This window comes from Lasioglossum baleicum, chromosome 12 (genome assembly GCF_051020765.1).
Source record: "Lasioglossum baleicum chromosome 12, iyLasBale1, whole genome shotgun sequence".
Lineage (NCBI taxonomy): Eukaryota > Metazoa > Arthropoda > Insecta > Hymenoptera > Halictidae > Lasioglossum > Lasioglossum baleicum.
In genome coordinates this window covers 9,327,362-9,351,018 of record NC_134940.1, presented here as the reverse complement: position 1 = coordinate 9,351,018, position 23,657 = coordinate 9,327,362, and the positions used below count along the sequence as shown (strand labels likewise).

The following is a 23,657-nucleotide window of genomic DNA, read 5'->3' as shown; positions in this document are numbered from 1 at the left end:
ACCAGAGAACGATTCTACCGGGCTGGCGCTGTTCGCTGTTCGGCTATCCGCGGCTTCCATCGTATCCACGAGAATCGTCGCGATCGCTCGACGAACCCGAATCGATCGATCCGATACCTTCAGCTGGCTCTAGACGGAATCCGAGCCGCGCTATATTTTTGGCCGGAATCTATCGGGTGACCCGCAAAATGATCCTCTAGCCAGGCTACTGTATCGCGGCTGCCACGAAAAACAAGCAGCCCGGCCAAAGTAATTTGTCTCTTTCTTCATTCACTCAAATAACTTGACGAACTTATCTGATAACAACGCGTTTGCTGTTATTGAAAACAAGAATGGCGGATGAAAATCCTTGCAGCGAAGGAGATATGGTAACAAGTCGGTCGTCGAGGGCCGTGAGCGTGGGTCTAGGATATTTACCGCGTCTCGCAAGAATTTCATAACATTCCGGGATTATTGTGTCGTTATCCATGAATAAGAGAAGTCAAGAATGCGGGGTAACGAGGAAAGAATTGCCGAGTCCCTTTTGCTGGGGTATCGTCGGCGGCCAGGTCAGTAATAGCCTGATTTAAATAACAATCTAATATCAGAGGAGGGGACTCCGTGTTTTTATTGAATAATAAAACCTGGCTCTCTCGGGTTTCGTGCAGTTCTCTCTCTCTCTCTCTCTCTCTCTCTCTCTCTCGCTTTTGTTCGATTTAACGTAAGCCTGACAGACATCGGGAATCTCGCGAGCGGCTTCAACCCCGAAGAAGACCCTCGAGGGACGATCGACGTAGACAAACTCGGTGACGATCGAGCGGACTCGCAAGATGGTTACTCGTTCCGGCAAGAAACGGAACGGTGCATCGCGTGTTCCCGTCGAAATGGCAATACTTCCGCGACGAAACGCCTCGATTCCGCTTCGTTCCGGCGCGTGCTCGCAGAACGAATAAATCGCGGAAGAGCAACTTGTCGCCCGGAATATTAGACCCCGGCTGCTGGAATTCGTAGACCCGGATGAAATATTCAGTCCCCGCATAAATTCGCTTTCACGTCAATTCGTTCCCGAGTGCACGGCAAACACAAATGTTACCGATTTTTCGTGGAGCAGCGAGGTCCCATTGCAATATCGTTAATCAGTGGTCGACCTCAATATATTGACGTAAGAATTCATTTACAAATCTGATCAAATAATGTCGTCTTCCGTTTTTGCTAGACGTGGCTCTCGAAGTGTTATCTAGCAAAGTGTAGACAATTCGTTTGACTATCTTTAAGTAACTTGTCAGGTTCTGAACGTGTCACATACGTGTGACAATGGTACGTGATCATTTTGGATTCTCCATGTTTCTATACAATTGTCCACGGCGTTCGCAAGATGATCGGCAACGTTTGAATGCTGCATCGAGCATTCTGAATAACTCACGGCGAACACGGTGCAACGAGCAAGTACGAGGTGCAGACTCTGTTTGCGAAGAAAAAGAGGAAGGCGAGGGACGCCAGCAATCGAGGAGGCAAAGAGATGCGCCTGACCTCGCCGGTACAGTCCCGTTAACCAGGAGTTCATTTCCTGGCGTGGCTCTACTCGCGAGGGATGTTGTTCCGTCTTTTTTCCAGGCCTTGTTCCTTCTAAACTTACGAAATAAATTGCGTTGTTATTCATCTGTCTTAAATTGCAATTAAATTGGAATCGTCTGTTATCAATACTTCTTCCATTGGTCTGTGTCATTTACATTGACGTGAATGTAGACATACGATAAGTATCGATTTTCTTTTTCTACTGGAAAACTTCTAAGGACAAAGAGGTTCTAACTCTTTATACTCGAATGGCGACTCTCTAGCCGGCCACTAAAAATTGCCACGCTATTATTTAAAACAATTTTTACTTTTAATTTGAAATTGACAAAAATCTTTCTCGATATAGTTGAAACAAAATGATATAAAATTCGCGATCAAGTGAACGAAATGGTTCGGAAGTTTTTCGTGTTGCCCCTTAATCCGCTCGTTCTCGGGGCGAATAATAATCGGAGGGTTCCCTCGCGGGACCGCGATACAGTCTAATAATTAATTTAAATTCATTCAATGTAACAGGTAGATCGGACTCACCTCGACCAACAGGTTATGAATAAATACGCGTAAAGTCTTTTCTACCGCTTCTTCCGGTTGCTCGTGGCATCTCCAGCCCTTGGCCCGTACACCCACAATCGTCCTGCACGCGCGTGCACTCACGCGTGTAGGACTGTACTCGCCCACTCTCTCTTTCTCTCTCTCTCTCTCTCTCTCTCTCTCTCTCTCTCTCTCTCTCTCTCTCTCGCCGAGTTCGCACCCACGCACGAGCTGATAGGGTGCATCGTTGGTGGGTCGATGGGTGATTTAGTCAGCTCGCTGTAGCCGCTTTTGGTTTGAGCTTTTTGTTATTTCGATTGGTTTATTATTGCGTCTGCTATCGGAACTTCGAATTGTCCGTGGCTTTTGAATATATGGCTTTCATATTTTACATGCTTCCAATAACGAAATATTCCATAGACAGTAGGATTAAATCCTCTGCAATTAAATGTATCACGGAATTTGCAAACGTTCCAGCATTTATATTCTAATAATTTTTAGCGGACCAGGGAAGTGTTTTTATTTTTGGGTACCAAGGGATGTGGATCACAGGTCTGGATTAGAAAATTGAAATCATATGTAAATGAGAATGAGAGGAGGTCCCATGCAACGCGCAATACTCCGAAACGCTCTCGCAGAGGACTGACGCGGCGTGCGCTCTCGCACGCAGTGCTGCCTCGAGAAACCTATAGTCTCTCTCGTCTATTGAACCGAGTACAATGAGCGACGACTATGGTCGCTATACCAGGCCAGCAGCGTCGTCGTGCGAGCTTCGTATTTATGCCCGTGTTAACGTTCCACATAATCCGTAGGAGCGTGGCTTTACAGGGAAATATGGACGCGGGTGAATAATTAGAAAACACTTTCGCCCGGGAACTCGACTCGCGACTGGCCATTAACTTGTTATTTACGCTACTCTCAGATAACACGGTCTTGTAACACTAGTCTTTCGACGTGGTGATTGATTGTGGCATGCACTTTGTCTATTGAAACCGGTGGCGTCTATATTTCACACAAAACCAAAGGTGGAAAATTGTTTGCATTCATTACGAGGCATATGCTATATGCCCTAGGGCGCCCAGCCTGGTCTCTGGGGCCAATGATGTCAGAGAAGGAGGAGCTTGTTGCTCCCGACGAGAAGACAAATTTCGCTTTTCGTATAGAAGATCCCGAGTAGACGTGGCTTCTCGGCTGGGGCCAGAACAGCTCCACGGGGCAACCAGTGCCCCGTTCGGAGCTCTCTCTCTCTCTCTCGTCGTTTTCCATTTTTAATTTCTTCAAGTCACCAGCTCGGCAAATTGTGGGCCACGAGGCGGTTCTGTAGCGGAATGCGTGCGCCGATTGTGTGTGTACCAAGACGCACGTAATAATGCACGGTGCCCGTTATCTGCCCACACCTCTCCTCACCCCCGTAGCTCCATCACCATCAGTCTCGTTCGATTCGCAGAGAGCGGACGATATAGCTGTGCTGCTCTGTGACTGCAGCCATCACATCGGTTCAGCGCGAGAGTTGTACGTAGATACTACGAATTGAATGAACGCGTCAGTAATCCTCGTACAGGATATCCAATCAGCGCACGAGGATACGGCACGAACGGCGTTACGTGTATCGATTTGTAATAACATCTTTTCGCTTTCTGGCTACCGATTTTACCCGAAGTTCCCGGCAATCTGGCGACCCGTTTTAACCCCTCTAGAAGCTGTAAAGATTGAAAACGTACACGGGTTACGACCAGGTTGGGATTATTGCACCGATTTCGCTCCGATTTCCGACCGGCTTTATCCTGTTTGTCGCTTAGTCCTCCCCGCCCCTTTAGAGTCCATAAAGTATCGCAGTAAGAGCGCAACACTTAGGGGTTGAACGGTTTGTCGTTCTTGTTCCGCGATTATGAAAATTGCGGATGCATTGATGCAGTGGAAAAAGAATACAGTAGTGATGCGTTGCATTTATATTGGTTCGGGAACCAGTGATTAAATTCTTGCGGACAGAAGCTGTAATTTATTGATTTCACGTCGTGCGAATGCAAGTGAGAATTTGGAGGTTTACAGAAATGAGATTTACGGAAGAGATTTAACCGAGCACTGAAGAGTCTGGAGACGCGGTTGGCAACAGGAAGTTTCGGCTCGGTGGCCTACAATTTTCGAATCCCTCCGAGGGAAACAATAATTCCGCGGTGACGAGGGGTGCGAACCACTTAGCAGGGTTGGTTCTAGAACGATTCTAGACTGGGGAGGCTCTCTACGAATAATATAGACACCCTCTGACACCGAGCGGATTCACCATCAACTTCTATTCACGCCTGCTCGCCCCACATCGCGAGACAAGCGGCCGATTCGAGCTCGCAAAAGTTCGCGGACGAGTGTCAACGCATTAATCACGATCATTAAAAAATTTCATTCAGAATCCGGAACCGACGTCGGCGCTCGCTCGGGCTCCAGCGCAGCTGCGCTGGTCTGTTACGGTGTAGTGCCATGGATGTAGAGAGCGCGAGAGGAAATACGAAAGAGTGAGAGAGAGAGGGGGGGGAGAGGAAAGTCCATGGTATGTATGCACATGGACTGCTATAGTGCTACACTGCGGTGGGATCGATTCGACCGGAGGTGGAACAGCCCCCACCCCCATTTACAAGCCCCAATATACACCCCCGCAGCTCGGCCTCCGTCTCTTTCGCACCCCCGCAAAATATCCGTGGGTTCGTTCCGTCTACCCGATTCCCAGCTTCCTCCTCTTTTTCTCCCCTTGTCCTTTAGCATCCTCGTGGTCGTGTTGCTTCTTGTTAAATTTTCTACCTACCTGTTCTCCCAGCCACCCTCCGCCCCTGCAACGAGAAATTTTTCAGGAACGCGGGAGACGAATGCTCCGCGTGGCAACGATGACGTGACGCATTGGTTTCATTATCGGGAATATTTTCCGGCTGTGTATTTCCAACGGATTTGCCTCGCGTGTCTCTCCAATCGCAGGTTAGCGTGCTATTTCATTAACCATTCGATGGGTCCAAATTCAAACGGTTTCAAGTGCAGTTTCTTAGCATCACCGTTACTCGTTCGCTGCGTCCTCAATCTCGTAGTTGACAACACAATATGTTTGTTTCCGTTTTGTGCGAAAGGGCTCACCTTCGGGGACTGGTAAATATTGTATCGGAATGGGAAAATGGTTCCGGAGGGCTGCCGAAGTCCTGCGGTGGATGTAGACGCCGCACGATGATTATAGTGACGGCGGACGGGCGCCGAGTTCTTTTGTCGTTCGCCATCCTATGTACTCTCTGCCGCGGATGTATTACTTGTTCCTTAGGTATGGCGACGATCGATACGCTTTGCCGATGAAAATTATGTATAACAAGAGAGCTGAGACGGAGAACGCGTTTGCCTCTCCTCTGTTGCCATTCCCGTAAACTTGCTTAAGTCACCGCGGAAGTAATGCTGCTCTCGCGAAAATCTTTCTACAAAATATTGAACCATTAGTTTTCTCAAATATAGCCTGAAATATCTGCTTAGTATAAAATTGTCAATAACACATGCGCGGAACACAGAAATATTGAAATACACATAATCTTCGATCAAAAACCTTAATCAATTTCAAATCAAGAGAATGTCACTCGAGGATTGGAGTCTATTTACACCGTAACGACACGATGCGCATGAGCCAGCGGTCACGTGATCGATCGGGGCGGATCATCCTTCCCTCCGTGCTACCAATCGTGGGCGTCAATCCCACTGACTCCACCCACCAGCTACGATTGCGGTCAATCAGACCGTTAATACACCACAGAAAATTGTTGTTACCGCTCCGGTACGAACTCCAGCTCATTTTGAATCGAAATAAAAATTGTATTCCTTCTGGACCTTCGTAGAATGATGCATTTGATACGTGAAAGGATCGCGTCGGAATTCGCAACCGTAGTCAGTTTGACGCGCAGGGACAGGTCGCGGCGACAATGCTGAACGAAACCAGTTTACACAAGCCCCGGGTACAGTGAACGGTGTGTCCGGCATTGTGGACGCTAAATTAGAATTCTACTACACGCTGTATTATTATACAAAGCGGCTAATGAATGGCCCGGTCCTGTCGCGCGACACGCGTTCGCCATTGGTTAGCTGCTCGCGCGAGTAATTGGCGGAATTGGCATCGAACCGGGGTGTCGATAGAGTCGAACAGAGAAATTAGAAAATCGATCGGCTGATTCAGTTACCTGGCGCGCGGCTTAATCACGACAGATCGCCGCGTTGATTGATATGCTTGGTTTTCAGCCGATTGTACTCGGTACACCAATATTCATAAGGGAAATCTAGAATCTGTCCTGCCTGCGTACATCCTACGTCCATTTAAACCTGCAAAATCGAAGCACTCTTTTACCTGGTGTAGGTACTTTCTGTATGATTGTAATTTAAGCAATTAATAACGAGGGTGGGGACCGTGTGGAGCACGCCCCCAGTGAGTCACGTGACGTAGTGGGTCACGGCGCTGCGCTATTCGTCGCAGTATTTTTTCTCGCACAGCTAGCAGACCCAAGAATAAATATTTTTTTAGTTCCTTAACAACAACCTAATAACCTAACAGCTTTCCGCCGTCGATTCAAAGGGGGCTTGGGAATATTTTAACACAATTTATCAACCGCCTGCTGGCACAACTTTTCGATGCCGTTTCAATGGGGAATTCAGACACCGTTGGAACCTCGCGCACGTTCTTCGGCGTGCAGTGTCTGCAGCGAAGCGTACGCGTTTCTTTGTGCCGTTTGAAGATCTACAGTACGTTTCGCGGTTAACTGGAACGAACGAACCGTAACAGCGAAAGAAGCGTGGCCTCAGGATCATTAAAAATAGCGGGTCTGAAAATAATTGTTACGAGGTGTCGAGCTATTCCGTTCCGTAATGGCCTATAAAAATCCGGTTAATTTCGCCGGTGTATGAATGCGGGCCGCGCCGCGCCGCACCGATTCGAGATTTTTTTCGTATTAATGGCTCCGGGGAAGTGTTTACGACGACCAACGCCGCGCGCGCGCGACTCTGTATAGGACGGGAGGATGTGGGTGGTACATTCCACAGCTTCCAGGGAGGCCACTGAGCGCAGGAGGCTGCATTATATTCCGCTCCCTCGGTCTTATTATGCCGGAGCGACCTACACCACCGTCCTCGAAGTGTGTTGGGACCCGCACACAGGGTAGCAACCCTGTTCACGCACGAGAACCGCACGCGACACGACACTGCGGCCCTGCGTCCCTGTGAACACGCGTTTACTTGTACGGATACGCTTTGCTATACTCTGCTTCGCGATATACAGGGTGTCCCAAAAACCTGCTGACGTTGCCATTGAATCCAGAGAACGTTTTTCATTTCAACCCCTAAGAGTCGCTCCATACACGTTCCCTCGGATTTTCAACTCTCGGGAATTAATTCTGAGGAAACTAATCAAACTAGGAAGCTGAAATTTTTTACATATATCTATGCATGTTTGAATCAACAGCACAAATTTTTGTGAAACATTTTGTTAGAAATTGTGGGAGATATTCATTATTTATTAGCAAGTATGCCGATCGTGTCGTTAGAGTAAAATTTTATACATTGTAAATGGAAGTAGTTGTTCTTTATCAAGAATAGAATTCTCTTGGTAACTTGGAAGGCTTGAAGAAATTTATTTCTTCTGTCCGTACTTTCATGGTTCGCTACTTATTGTTGGAAAAAGAGACCTGAGGTACAGTGGTGGTTACAATAACTGTCCGCATCACTCTCGTTACTTACGTGTTATAAGCCTGGAGTTACTGGGGGGGGAGGGGGGCAGACAACTTTTATAGCGGACGATGCGCGGTAGACCTCTTTTTTAAAAAAATGGGCTACAATCCAGTAATATTGTAGTAGATAAAACACTGTGTTTAATTCACACCATATACATAACATCATTTCAAAAAGTTCAAAATACAAACTCCAGAGCAACAAGCCAAGGCTCGAGGCATCAAAACATCCTGGCAGCAGGCTCAACATAGTCGACCTCGTAACTTACCAAATAACCTCGAACAATTTCGATCAATCACTCGTCCCACACATTCTCCAGATCAGTAGGACACATAAAAAAATACAAGAAATCAATTGCCTGTCCTCGAAAACGGTAATAAACCCTTAAGACGTACCCATACTAGAGCACTCACCATCGCAACAGGAAAGCTTCCGCGCCATATATTGGGTCGTTGCGAGTAGTAGGGGGAAACGAGTACTCGAGGCGTCCTAGAAATAAGCAAGCAGTCTTTCCGATACCACTAATCTCTGAAACCCAAAGAATCCGCTCAAAATCGGTCCACGCACTCTGTTTCCCGTCATTTCCAAGTAAGTAGTATAACCGTTCAAAGTCAGACCTCGGGTTCGCGAATCTCTTCGTAGGTTCAGGAGGTTCGGAAACACGGTCAACGGGTCTGATTGGTAACGAGCGGGCAGCAATTAGCGATTGGTCGTCGGGCAGGAAGGCCAAACGTTCATGGTGCGTGTCGCTTGTCGCGTTTCAGTAGTACAACACGATAAATAGGATGGCGCGTGTAGGCTTTCTCCAATATTGATCCCGCGAAAAATCTGGCGTGATCGAAGCCCATGGACGAATAGGCGAGCGATAATATTTGGACGGATTTGGCGGGCGATTTCCACGAGAAATCGGCGAGCGTTCGGTGTTGTACAGAGATCAAGAAGTTGCTGAGGATTTGCAACTGAACAGGGGCGAGGGAATCAGCAGCCATCCGATAGATTATTTATACGAGGTGTGTCTTTCGTATCATTTTTGGGTACAATTCAAATTTTTTTCTAGCTGTATTTTCTTCTCGATTCTTAATAGACATTTCACTTCAAATTGTAGGACATAAGGTTACTTGAAGGAATGGCAGAAAAATTTTTTCAAAGGAGCCATATTTCGGGAATCATACGTTACCGCAGTGTCGAGTGAACTAAGCAGTCTTAGCTCTACCTCCATTTATTAGATCGTTTATAATAATACGGTGTAAACCACCATCTAGGAGATCGTTTACAATAATAGATTAACGCAGTTTGTACATGATCGGAAACTTACGATCACGGTAGCCGCGCATCCTCCATTCTCGGCCTTGTCCTGGCGTCGCAGTAGACCACTATAGCCCGGGTCTAGTCGCGCTATAGTGGGCCGCGCTCACTATAGTGATGCGCCATGGTGGGCTGCGCAGAGAGGATATGAGAAAGCGGTGCCAGGAAAGCTGTGTGTGGACGGGGAGAGAAGTCGGTGTGGATAGAGCGAACTGTAGAGCGAAGAGTAGGATAGAAACAGGGAGACGAGCGTGGGTGGAAGGGAGACGGCGAGACGGCACTAACTGGAAGATTGAGTGAGAGACACGGGGTAGGAGGATTTGTGTAAGTAGTGGGCGAGAGAGGCGCATGTACAGAACACGGGGGGACCGGTCCGACAGAGAGGGAACGAGAAATACTTCTGATGAGAATGGGCTAGCTCGGCGCAGAGAGAGAGAGAGACGCAGGATAGGGCACGACGCGCGCCGGACGGAGAGGGCGTGTACTCGTGCAACGTTCAAAGTTACCGTCTGGTTGTGTGGGTGAAAGAGCTAGAAGAGAAAACGAGGGAGAGAGAGAGAGAGAGAGAGAGCACATCGGACCTTTCCCAGAAAGCAGAAAGCACGACGGAGCAATATCGCAGCGTCTGCCGGTGTTGTAAAACTGCTTTGATCTCGTCACTCGCTCGCTCTTGCGACCCCTCCATAGCGTCCTCTCGCTCGCACCAACTCGGCCGAGAGTTTAGAAAAGCCTGTACCCGGGGCCAAGCCGCGCGTTCCGCTTCTTTTCCATGAAAATTCGTATCAAGGCCCGATCAAACTGTCTATTTTGAGTATCTTCGCTCGAATCGCCCGCCCCGGCGATTTTACGCGAACGACGTCGGACGCGCGGCGCGCATCGTCGAATCTGTTTTTCTTTTTCGAGGAAAATTAAAACTGTCGACGGCAATCCCGGAATTTGTGTTTCCCCGTTGGCAAACGCGATTCGCGGTCTCCCTTTTTCGAGAAAATCGAACGAGAGAGCTCCGAGCTAAACGCGTCTGCTTCGGAAACGTGGCTGACTCGCGCGTCTGTGCATGACTGGCTGTTTCTACTTGCAAGGAGCATTCGTAACAACGCGCTGTCGCACACTTCCCTCATCGATTTCACTCTTATCTCAGCGAAAACAAACAATGGCACAATACCGTAGACTCTCGCAATCGTCATTACTGGATCACGGGATTTAATTCGTTTATTGCAAGCGTGCACGACGAGTGTGTTTGCAATGATTAAGTGGACTTTCGTTCTGTTTTTAAGAGGAAACTTCCAATTGACAAAAGATGTTAAAATCTAGTCTCTCTTCAGGAGGTTCTAATTACTTCACCACAAATTTACAAATGTTGTAGCGTCGACATGCATAAAACGCAACTGGTTTTTCGTTTTCATAGCTAGTGGCGTCGAGTCACAAATAACCCATAAAAATGCAGATGCGCGGTACGATTCGAAGTTAATTTAAATTATTACAGTAGATTCGGCCAGCAGTGGACAGACCCGCGAGATAAACTCTTCCATTTTTTTCCAAAAAATGTTATTCGACACTGTCGATCTGTTTCCGTACGAGAAACACGTTACCACCGTTACGTACGATATAGCGGGTGTTTAATAATCACTAACAATGCATATTTTTCCTTTGGCGGACAGATCGAAGACGATTGACAGATTCTGAAGTCGTTGGAAGTTCGCTGGAATTTCGAGCTTCGGTGCTCGCGAAAGTTAACGGTGTACGTGGAATTATTTAATCGTCGGAGAGTAAATTGCAACGAAGCCGACGCGTGACGGTACGGGGGGCAAATGTAAATTGGGTCTTCGCTGGAAAGCGGTACAATCACCGTCGTCGCGTTCTCCTGCGCTCTAGCGTGCAGACACACCTGTTCGTACAAGAGCTACGGCTGGTTACGAGTAGTGACGCGTGCTTCTACGTACGAGCCGGGTAAACATCGCAAAATTTCACGATGTAGCTCAAGAACGCGACCTTGATACCCGATCGAAACGTCGACACGCGGGAAGAAATCGAACGTGGGCCAACTTCGACACGACGACGACGACGACGCCCGATTATGCATGTGCAATTACGCAACCGAGTTTTCGACTTCTTACCTGGAATACATTTCAATATTTTAAACCCGATCGGAGCAAAACGCCGGTATCTCGCGCGTGCTCCTTCTCGGATCGATGTCTGCGAGCGTGCAGCATCGAGCATCGCCTACGATGTTGCTTCAATCCATTCTATTCGCGTCAACCAAGCGAAAAGACTTGATTTTTATTCGATAAAGACATACGTAGATTTGGTTTTGGATAAATTGAAAGATTAATTCATGAGCATCATTCCTGTTCCATAAAGAGGAGCTCCTGACGCTGTATAGTTTGTTCGAGGAACGAATGGAGGACATGGCTAGTGAAGAGGGCTTTGCAGATTGAATCTCTCCTCCATCCCCTCCCGTTGCTCCCGCTATTCCAAATATCCGCCTCGCAGCGGAGAAACATTGTACAATGTTCTCCAATTAAATACTAAATTGATGGCCAATCGATATTCTACAAATTTACATACTCGTCCCGGATTGTTTGTATCTCGCCTCTAATATTCTTGCTATTATTAATGATCATTGTCTCGCGACTCGAGGCAGGAAAATATTTTCCTTCCGGTCGGAGAGTGGGAATGTCGAACGAATGCTCCCCGCTTCAACGTCACCTTTTAACTATTAATCAGAAGAGACTTCCATTCCTTACAATTGACTAACACAATTTTTTTTCTTTATAAAATGAACATAGATATCACTGAGATCATGACGGACCATTAAAATCCAGCCAGAAATGTAGAAGAGAGCATGATACCATCGAAAGCAGATGATTCTACCCGAAAAGTCCGTAAAAAATGTAGAACAAAATTTTCTCATCCAGGATACCGCGGGAATCCAATTAAAAAGTGTCAAGTACACTTGCACTCGGAGAAATCCCGACGGAGCTCGTTCGAGCCGGACTTTTTCGTGAATCGGCCTCCAGACAACAAAGTTTCACGGTTATTTTCGCGCGCTGCAACGTCGATGATACCACCTGTGTTTAATCAGGAGTTAGCCGGGCGCACGTGCGCTCGATAAACATTTTCGACTCTGATTTCCTCGGAAGCGAGACGTCGCGCGGAAGAACTCTATTTTACGTGTTCTGTTCGTAAGAAATAATTACTTTCCGAACAACTTAATATAATTAACAGAGACATGAGTTTCGCCGAGCTTTTTGCGATCTCTGGCCCACTGTGCGGCGTTTTGATACGCTGTCGCGAACGGTGGCATTGCTTTCGCGGAATGAAACGCGGAAAAAAGCGAGGGAAGGAAGGAAGAAAAGAAAAGACCGTGGAACGGCGAAGGAAGACGAGCAGGGATGCCGGTGTGCTCTCTGTACGCCTTCTACTTTCGCAGCGTAGCGACAATTACGGCGGTCGCGCAGCCCGGCGCAAGCGCCGCGCTCTCTCGTTCGTTGAACCGTTCGTGAGAGAGACGCGTGTGTGTGTGTGTGTGTGACAAAGAGAAAGAAAAATATAAATAGGAGAAACGAGGAGAGAAAAAAGAGAGACTGGCGGGAGAGGAGAATCGTAGACAATACCGCGCCAATTCTACGAGCGCCGCCACCGATGCGGGACTTTCCAATTTTCGAATGTATTACGTCCGACTAAGAACACGGAAAATCTCATTTGAAAAACTTCTCGATCGTAATTCTACGACTACTCCATGATTAATTAACTCTAACAGTCGGGGAAGCAGTTCGGGAACTTGGATTCTACTTTGTACCGCTCGAACGAGTAGAATGAAGACAAACGCTGTTTGAAGACTGGCTTTAGCTACTATAGTTTCGGAATTATGGAAGATTGAAAGCAACATGGCCGACTCGGTCTTCTGCGCTAAATCCATTCGATTTTTATGTCCGGACCGATTAGAATCTGCTGCGCGCGTTACATGAAATGACGAAGGTGTCCATGGAAAAATAGGTTGGACATGATTCGAACGACCTGTTTTCCTAGATCGCCGCCATGTTGGATCGAGCCGCCGAGCGGCACTTTCTTCGATTCTTTTCTGCGTAGAAGCTATCGTGTTCGCCGCTCACGTTCGTGTACAATGCTTCGCATTTGTTTGCGCGTTAAAAATTCATCTTCACTCCCGTAGTGTTATCGGGGCGACCTCGTAAGGGATGTTTATTCGTACTACGTAAGCTGTTAAATAAATTCCCAAGACACAAGCAAGTTTATACACTGCACTGCAAACTCTCCGATCATTTTACTTTTTTCCGCCTGAAATTGCGTGCTTAAAATCTCAGTAAATTTTTACGGTATTTTAGCATGACACCACCGGTTGATTGAGATCTGCGAGGGGTTGAAAGAGTGATCGTTACGCGGTATCGTAATTTTCCGGTGTTTCGGATAAATAGCAACCGCATTCAAATACTAAATTACCCGTTTAAAAAATTGGTTACGGCAAATGAGAAGAAATTGGGAGCATCGCGATCGCCGATGCAAATCCGCCGCGAAAGTCGCATGCAAGGATAATGATAAGAGTGATACAGTCGATCGGTGCGTAGTCGCTTACATAACGACGGAAACCTGTTTGTAACACACCGCGAACGTATCGTCGGTATCGCAGTGGTGGTCACGAGCCATTCGGGACCGGCGTCATTGTTTATTCCCATATTTTCCGAGCGTCGGAGACGTCGTTGTTATCGTGGCCGCGTTATTATCGTGGAGCACGTCGGTCGAGTTTATCGTCTTCCTCCTCCAGAGGCCGGTCAATCGCTTGGATCGATAATGTACACGATTCTCCGCGTTTACCAACGATCTCCCGTTTCCGGTCTGGATGTAAGGAGCTTCGGAGGCTTTGCACCAGGCCCAGGATCCTCGAAATTCAACGCGACGCTGTTACAACGATCGCTGACACTCGCCTGTCGACCGATGTTGCTCCGATAATCGTCCACAAGTGTAACGAGGTTAATTTAAATAATCGAACGGCTGGCCGAGTCGAGTCGCAAGCGCGTTTCTAATCACTGAACAGCGAATCGTGAGTTTGCAGTAAATTCTACAGACTAGACTGCAAGATAAGCTTCTACTTCGTTTGTGTTTGCATCAGTTAATCCTCGAAACCGTGAGTTTGCGATCCACAAGTCCGTTAATCAAACTGCTTCGCACTTAAGATGCTCTCTATTTGGAATGAAGGGGATTATTGTGTTTTGGGGTTCGATGTTTCGCCAGAAGTATTATTTTGATTGTGGTAATCAAAGTTGCCGCCGTATCGCGACGGAAATACTTAGCGACCCCGAGGAGCTCGAAGATTTTGGGCGACTTTGTACGGGATCGATATTAATTATGCTACGAGAAGAACGGATATCGTGTGTCTGGGCTGCTCGAGCCTCTCCGCGTTGCAACAGGGAGTTTCTCTTTTTATCTTCAGTCAATGTTGCGGCATACGAACAGCGACGGGTTTGAGTCGCGTCCGATCGTGCGGCGGGAGTATTGATTTGTTTCGGATACTCTTTACGGTTTCCCTTGTTTCGAATTACCGTGTTGCACAAACAGGCATAAGTCTACGAAACGCTGTGTGCCTTGAAAAGCCATTTGAATATTCCGGTCATATTTTAGCCATCACCACTTGCGACTCCATTTTTCTGTACTTTTTCACAAAGACCGTTATCGGTTTGCCAGCTAGAGATTTTGGAGGATGGGGTGGTGAAGAGAGTCGAGGAAGTGGAGAAAGTTTTACGGCTTCGAGGACCTCCGAGGGTCACCGAGCTGATCCCCAGAAAACGTGAAAGAAAGCTATCCATAATCAGCTTAGACATTTCCATACTCGGACTTAGACAGCAGATTCTGATTAACCCTTCCCAGATGAACACTCTGAAAATTTCGATCGTTCCTCTGGATCGACTTGCTGCCTACACTTGCTCGGCGCTCATCCAGTGGAGTATCGATAAAAATCGCGTCCTGCTGGAAAGTTAACAACACCTTTCGTTAATTCTCCACTCTCCCGATTGCGTAGGCGTGCCTGGTGGCCGATGGATTGGCAAGTAGCTCCGTTGTGTGCGGGTGAAATAGAATTACCGTGGAAAGGCCGCAGAATTTCACCGGACGCGTAATCGATGTTCCAACCGGCGGTTGCCGGTCTGCTCCGATCGGTTGGCTCTTTGTGCCTCGCTAAATGCTCGCGGATCGTCGCTCGCGCTCGGTCGCGGGACGGCCGTTTCCGAAAAAGCTCGAAAACATGGTTCGGGATCGATCGCCGCGGCGCGGCGTCGTCGTCGTCGTTGTCGTCGTCGGCGTCATCGTCGAAGCTCGGTTTCGATCGGCCAGATGAGAACCACGGTGTGTGCCTACGTTTCGTAGCCCCCCGTACACTGTATTACACATTCACGAGCGTCCCGTTGGTGGGGGGAACGACGCACACTGGCGCGTCGTAGAAGTGCGCCGGTATAGAGAGTATAGATAGAGGGTACAGTGTACCCTTCACTAGCGCGGAGGAGAGCGAGCCGAGGGTAGCCGAGGCGGACCGAGCAGAATCGTCATCGACGCGGCGTACAAGCAGCACCGCTCACTCTGCTCCGAGCTGTCGAACGCGACGAACGCGCCACTCCGGATTCGATCCGATTCGATTCGCTTCTCCTTATCTCAGCGAGTATTGTACGCTGCTGCTCTCTCCGCTCGGAAGAGAGCTTCTATCGTTCATCAACTTCTTCTTTTTCTGAACCCTCGTTTTCTCGTCGTCGAACGGGTCTCGGATCGCCGGGCTGTTCAGTTCACCTCGCGTACGTCCACGCAAAGCTTGCCCCGAAGCGACGACACGCCGTTCTCTCTTCACACTAGTTCGCTTCTGGCTTCTTCCGCTTCTACACGCTCTCTAAGCCGTGCTTTCCTCGTTGCCGCGTTCCGCACTTAATCGCTCCTCTACTGTGCCGAGGAGCAGCAGTTCCAGCGATCGCTCTTCTTCTTCTTGTTCTTCAGCTACCTCGTACGATAGCTACTGTAGCACCCTCTTCTTGAAAGGGGCAACGAGACTATCTTCCTCGGCTGCGTCGTGACCGCTCTCCGCTCGAGCGACCACCACCGCTACTACCGACCACCACCTCGAATCTTCTCGTTCTCGCCGATCCGTTTCGGGATACATCGGTTCCGCGAACCGGGCCCCATCTGGCCCCGGGCATTGTTGCATGCTGTGCGACGTGGGGCCCGTTCGCTCGCGACCGATGGAGGCCGACGATCGACGCGGCTCTCTCAGGGACGGACGCGTCCGCGGCCAGAATGGAGGCAGCTGGAGTTGCGAGACGACCTAAACGGTTCGAGGATATCGGGAGACCCTGGTCGAGGTCGGGCCACCTCGTGTTCGTGGGAGTAGTGGTGCGGCAAGGGGGGAGAAATCGTGGGGGCACACGCTACTCGAATGCTGGAAAGAAACTCGGACGGAAAGTAGGAGGAATCGCAGTGGGAGAGACGCGCGTTAGAGTAGAGCGCGAGATAGGGCACGGAAGGTATAGGGGACACGGAGGAGATATGAAGACGCGAACCCTTTTACACCTGGCTTGTCGCCGAGTTCTCTGGGGTATATAAAGGGTACAAGGTGCGCATGGTAACCGAAGGCAGACAGAAACCTCTCTCTCTCTCCCCCCTCCTCTTCCACCCCCGCTGCTTGTACCCTCTCCCCCGCACACCCTCCTCGCCTCTCCGCCAGCTTTGAATCAATAATCTCCGGCCAGGATTATATGCGGACCCCTTTTTATTTCGGTCGACGCGATAGGAAAGATAGCAAACGATATACAAGTCGAGAAAGCAACCGATTCATACGTTTCTAGCCACCTGATCACGGACCAGAGTCGAGAGACCAGAGACCCTCTCTTGGGAACACAAACCGATCCCCGAGTTGACGGCGTTCGACGGTGTCTCTCGCCGCTCGTCGGCGCGCGGTATCAGCGCGCGGATTATTGATCCCTCCATCCTTTTCACCGTTCTTTGGTTATGATATTTCGAGAAAACGAGACGATGCGGGCCACGCGATCACCACGAGACATAGAGGTGAAAAAGAGATACGGTATTATCCCGGGGACACGCGCGTTTTTGCCGCGAAACTTTGCTATTCCTCGATCCCCATATCCCCTGGACGCGATCCCAAGGTCTACCGGTCGATCGGTGTCTAACGGACATTCTCTGTTGTGTGATCGCAGATTAGGTCGTCTAGATGGAATCGCCTTCGGTCCAGGAGCGTTCTGTCGAGGCTCAAGAGGATTCCAGCCCGATAAGGTCACCGGGACCGGTCGCCGAGTCCACGGAACCCGTCGATGACGCCGGCCCGACGACCGATCCCAAAGACCATCCTCGAGGATCGTCCAGCGGCGACGATGATGTCGACAGTGCTGTGCTATGTCCCGCGTCCGAGAACGTTACTCCGAACGTCAAGGTGAACTCTGAGACCATGGGTCTGAAGTTGGGCAAGTGCGACTCGATGGCAAAGGTCGCGGACAATGAGGTCGAAACAACGACGATGAACGAGACAATCGAACTGCGGAATTGTGTCGACGCGGACACGCCGTTGAAGTGCCCGGACCAAGAAGAGGATCGCGTGATCAGAAGTGGGGGTGGCGTGCTGATAGGCTCGCCAGTGTCCAGAAAGAGGCCGGCCAGCGATTTCCTGCCGATCAACGCCGAGATCAAGCGGATTGGCGTGGAAATCCCGGAGAACGAGGGGAACAACCAAGTGAGGAGCGACGTGAGAAGGATCTCGCCGGTGCTGGTGAGTCTGCGGGAGCGCACCCTGGGCGAGATATCTCTCTCTTCGGACTCCTGTCTGTTCGACGACGACGTGAACGCTCGGTGTCTGTCGCGGAACGGCAGGTTGCTAGACAATTCGCTGTCCACCAGTTGTAGATTGAGTTTGAACAATTCCGTTGAACACGAGGCCGGGATCATCGGTTCGGAGCCTAGGCCGTACGAAGTGTCCACGTCGATTGCGGAACGCGTGAACGGCGAGGACGAGGTGGACTGTTGCCGAAAACTAGAGTTCTCCGACGCGTTCATCGACGAGGACTCTTGTTGCTCGCTGCCCAGCGAGAATCCCGAGAGGGATTACCGCCCGTGCCAGGAGAAACAGTGTGAGGAGCCGATCGAGACGTGTCCTTGCAAGACCAACGGTGCCGAAGATGTTCCAAGTAGCGCGAATCAGACGGAGGAGCACCCCTATATGGTGGTTATGTTGGAGCGGGTCGACCGTTCGAATGTCATGACGCCGGACAAGTCCGACAAGAAGGAGATGAACAAGAAGAAGAAGGAGACGAGTGACGAAGACGCTGTGCAGGACGCGGAAACGGAATCGGAAGACGCGTCGCAGAAGTCGAGTTACGTCCAGAGGTGCACCCCCGAGAAGAAGATCGTCCAGAAGACTAAGCAGGAGTCGGCGAATAAACAGCCAGGATCGCCCATGATGACCAGGTCGAAAACGCCGCCCGTTGACCCGCCAACGCCGACTTCAATCGACATCAAGCTGTGCACAGTGCTTTTGGAGAGGATGGGCTCGTCGCCCAAGGTGCCAATGCAGGAAAAGTCGACCAATGGTGAACCGACACCCGGATGCGCGAAGAAGAACGTGGACCAGGCCGAGGAAGTCGCGTCACCCGCGTTGATAACCTCCGCGGAGAGTCTCCAAGCGTTGAGCAAACGAAATTCGTCCGAGGTGAGACCCAACTCGCCTGAAGAACCTCTGGAAGCCTCAACCGATGCAGCGGAAGCTGTCGATACCGAGACAGAGACTGAAACCGGCTCCGACAGCTCTGAAATGCCCTCCATGACGAATGTGCGTCTTCGTGCATGCGACGACGACGCCGTTTCCGACCAAGTGTCTTGCCCCGAGAGCGAGTCCATGTGCTGCGTCGATATCAACCCTGAAATCATCACCAGGCTCGAGGCGGAGAGACCAGAGGCTTTCACCGAGGACTCCGCTGAGAGTCTGGCGCTTGCTACAGGTACTAGGGACGAAGTTAGGTCCGATGGCAGCGATTCCGGACTGGGGAGCGAGATTCCTGGGGATCCTGGACCTGCTCCGGCACCTGAAAGCGATTCCGAGACCTCGTTCTTGGATAGGATACCTGACGATATCCTGTCCGATAAGGAGAAGGGTGAGCATACTTATCAAATTGATAGTTTCCGTATTAGTAGATGTTCAAGAGATCCTGATAACCAGACTGTGTAGTTTTCGCATTTATGATTAAAATGAGTAAGTGCAATTTGGCAGTGGTTAAATTAAAAGAATTTAAAGATGTCAATCGTTTGGTCTGATTAAAATCATTCGAGAAAGTAAACCTTATCGATCAAGGTAAACGCCATTATATTTAACATATTCCGTCAATGAATTACAAATGAAAATTGAAGTTGCATTATGGTGTAATTTTAGTTGGGACGGGTAGTTTAAAAATACTAGTGGTATCGGATCTCCGGCGATTGATACCGCCGGCAGAATGTCAAGTTCAATATTGTATTTCTTCGTTCGGGCTGAATAATTTTCAGTGCGCTGAGCGTACGCACGAACGAAAGGTATTGTTAGAATATGATAGTCACAACAGGTATTATCTTTCAGCCGTGAATCAACTGGACGCTTTCGTCCCCAACGTAGTCGTGCCAGGGACGCCGCAGGCGCCGTTGACGACGTTCCCCAGTCCACCGAAGAGTAACCTAAAAAGAAGATTGACGGACTGCATGGAAGGAGCACCCAACCCCAAGAGGAGCAACACCGATGAGTCCATGAAAAAGAAACGCAATATTCAGTTCGACGCGGTGACCGTCTACTACTTTCCCAGGGCACAGGGATTCACCTGCGTGCCTTCTCAGGTGAGACAAACCCCTAAATTCTTATTCGAAAGCACCAACTCTTTCTCAATTCCAGCATTGCGCGTAGAATCCCCAAACAGCGCGTCCCAGGCAAATGATAACAGACGTAGGAGGCCGTAACGATAATAACACGCGAAAGTACGTATTAATAGAAATTGGTGCATTACCCACAGGGCGGCAGCACACTTGGTATGAGCGCGACGCACACTCACGCTGAGAGGTTCTCGTTGTCCGAGCACGCTGCTGAGCAGAGGCGGATTCATCGTGCTAGGTTGGCCCAGCTGCGTTCCGAGCGAGCTGCGAATTGCGTTGCTGAAGCGGCATCCAGCTCCGAGGACCCCAGCGACGACACCGACGAAGAGCAGAGCGACAACGAGGAGCTCGATATTGACAGCTACTACTTCCTGCAACCGGTCCCCACGTGGCAAAGACGAGCTCTGCTCAGGGCTGCCGGGGTGCGAAGAATAGACGGCATCGAGAAAGACGAGTGTCGAGACATCAGAGCCAGTAGAGAACACTGCGGCTGTGGGTGCAAAGGGTACTGCGACCCTGAGAGCTGTCCTTGCAGTCGTGCGAACGTAAAGTGCCAGGTCAGTAGGCTGGGACCCAACCCGTTTAACCCAATGAACGTTTCTGATAAACAACGAGTTATCACAACTAGCTAGTAAGCTCTATTTGATGATCAAATAATATCAGCGATCGGCCTATAATCGAGCTCTTTTGAGGACTCGCTGGCGATTCCGTTGAACCAACTGTTCTTAAAATTTTGTTGCATTTAGATATTTAGACAATATTTGTTTATTACGACACGACGGATAATGAGAATTAACATGATGGTTTCTGGTGGGATTGTATAGGTTGATCGAGCCGGGTTCCCGTGCGGGTGCACTCGCGATGGTTGCGCGAACAGCTCGGGCCGGATCGAATTTAATCCAGTACGCGTGCGGACGCATTTCATTCACACGCTGATGCGGCTAGAGCTGGAGAAGAAGCAGCGGGAGGAAGAGGACGGTACGGATCATGATGCTTCCGACAATCAGAATGGTAGAAGTCCCTTGAGGGAGATTAATTTGGGGTCCGTGATGGAGAATAGAAATACGGAGTCTTGTTTGAACGGCGGCGGTTTCACAACGTTGCATTACGAGAACCACGATGCCGGAGACGGTGGGCCAAATTGTCAGCCAGACGTACCTGGCGCCAGAGAGGATAGTCTTGATCTGTATGCGATTAGAGATGATTGTTATCCTAGCGAGGACACTGTCGATGGAACGCAGGGGCCTCAAAGGAAACTACATCCTGAGTTTAGTCAAGCATTTCAAACGTTCTCGGGGCAAACCGGCCCCGGTGTCAACTTCCAGCAGCCCGCTTATCAGGACTACCAACCTTACGCTAACCTTCCTTCTACATCTAGGGTGCAATTCCAGCCGCAGTTTCAAGCGGTACCAGGAACACCCGGGTTCTCGCATTACGCGTCCTACGGACAGGACGCGGCAGCCACGCTACAAGGGAATTGTCAAGTCCATCCAGGCCAGCATGCCGCCGCTTACGAGACCACATTCGCCCAGGACGAGACTACCGGATCACAGTACACAAACCTGAACTCGGTCCAGCCGCACGCAGCTGTACAACAAATAGGCAAACTGGAACCGTTCTCCGAGCTGTTGTCCGGCAGATACTCGTACTATGGTGAAATGGACCCGCAGGCGCACGGTACTTACCACGGAAACGGAACGAAGGTTGAGGTAGAGAAGGGTCAAGGTAACGAGCAACAGTCCGAGGGCACGGAGGAGTGCGACGAGAACTTCGGGGAAATTATCAAAAAGTCGATGGTTGAGACCGTGTCCGCTTAAAGAATGGTTCAACTGTGGATACGAACCCACGATTGTCGGTGTTGCATATTGAAAAACATGTTGCTCAGCGATGACTTGTATGACAAGGATGTAGAGGATGTAGAGGAACAAACGTCGGCGAGTTTGAATTTCGTTGAAACGTCTAGCGGATGCGTTCGGGGATGAGAGGATAATCAGAAAATGGCAGGAGCGAGATACCAAGGTCCCGGACATTCCGGTGCAATCGATTATGTCGTTCCGCGCGTTAGATAAATCCGAGTATAAAATTGTTTACGGTGGTTGGCGGAGTAGAATCGAAGAAAACGGTTCTCTTCGGGAACCACCGCCGCGATTGATCGCACGACAAGTTCTTGTCGTTAGAGAAATTACAAAATGCGGCTACGTGTGCGTCCGCCCGGGATGGAAATATATGTATAGTTGAGGCTCCGTATGGTGTCCTTGTCCCGTTCTAGAGAAATTACCGATTGGTTGAACCGACCCCGTGTTTTCACGGACAAGGCGGCGATCGGGCCCGATTTACAAAAATGTAAGAAAACTGCGAAAGAGAATCCAGGGCCGCGAGCACTCTCGCCGAAGGATTTTCGGGGGAAAAGGTCTTCGTCGAAAATCTCCGTTCGATACAGTCTCCTTGACGGAAACCGGCAAGGACCCTGTCGCGACACCGGTGTTTACAGACGCGAATTCAACGAGGTTGTGACCAAGAAACAACATGGGATCAGCTTAGATTGCAGTTTATAAGAAACCTTAACTTTAATACTTTAATAGTAGGATCGCGGGTCACGCGCGCGCGCGCTCACCATTTTTAACAACGGGACATTTCACAAAATACGTGGGAAAAATAACGCCGAGGAAAACGCGAAACAGGTTTCAACATGGCGGGAACGCGTATCCGATAGCGTGTTCGCTTTGCTGATGCGCACGAGAGGAGAGTGGTACACGATCATGTACACACGGAAACACATTTGTAACACGAGATATCTGTGAGCGATTGTGATACTTGTGCATATGAAACGAAAAAAAAATAAGTGTTAAACAAAATGCAATTTTGCCAGACGAAAAAATAGGTTAAGGAAATAAGTTATGGGACTTTTTTATGCCAGTGTGTAGGGATTCGAGTTCGAGTGATTTTTCAATCGACGGCTGATGGCGGACGATAGAGAATAGATTTTTCCTCGTGTTGTAATTAAGGACACACTGAATGCACGTTACCGATACACGAATACGTACAACGTACACAAACATACATACAGACATTCATACACACACACACACACACCCCTTTGCAATATTAGAGGATGGTTGTGTAGCATAAGCAAGCGCACGCTGTCTACAAAACACATAAAGTTCGAGTCTTTAATTTGTTTTCTCGGTGCTCCTTCACTGCACGTTTTAATTTCTTGACGTCCGAAGATTGTTGAGGTATTCTTTTTTCATGATTTTACACAACCATATTTGGGTTTCTATATTTTTACGAATTATTGTTCTTTTTAGCGAACGATTTTGTTTATCGTTTATTTATTTTGTCGTCACGGTTCTGTGTACCACGGTTCTTGTTCTTGTCTTAATCGTCGCTTTCCGTTCTTTTTACGACACATGTTTTTTTTTTAATCGAACCATCGATATATCGGGCGCTCACGAACACAATCTCGTCACCGAATTATAATTTCGTCCAGCCCTGTAACACCAACTCCGCGTGTCGGCGATCCCCCGCGAACAATTTTGCAGTTCAATTGTATAAACTATTTATTGTTTTCAATTGTATACACTTTTATACAGAGAATATATAAGTAGAACTAATTGATACGTTCACCTGTGGACATGTCAAGGGTCGCAAAC

The 23,657-nt window shown here is 49.1% G+C and overlaps 1 protein-coding gene across 4 annotated transcripts in view; it reads left to right on the top strand.

The window, feature by feature from the left end:
- Positions 1-23,429, top strand: part of Axud1 (AXIN1 up-regulated 1) — a 34,015-nt gene extending 10,586 nt beyond the window's left edge. For 2 of the 4 annotated variants that reach the window (XM_076434484.1, XM_076434486.1), the window contains 4 exons: positions 17,319-19,262; positions 19,721-19,971; positions 20,145-20,561; positions 20,829-23,429. In XM_076434484.1, coding sequence (XP_076290599.1) covers positions 17,333-19,262; positions 19,721-19,971; positions 20,145-20,561; positions 20,829-21,821 — 3,591 coding nt within the window. In that variant the 5' untranslated portion in view covers positions 17,319-17,332 and the 3' untranslated portion in view covers positions 21,822-23,429. Of the gene's footprint in view, positions 1-14,277; positions 16,718-16,742; positions 17,170-17,318; positions 19,263-19,720; positions 19,972-20,144; positions 20,562-20,828 lie in introns of those variants that run through there. The other 2 variants (XM_076434485.1, XM_076434487.1) reach the window with 2 other exon arrangements.
- Positions 23,430-23,657: the final 228 nt, after the last annotated feature.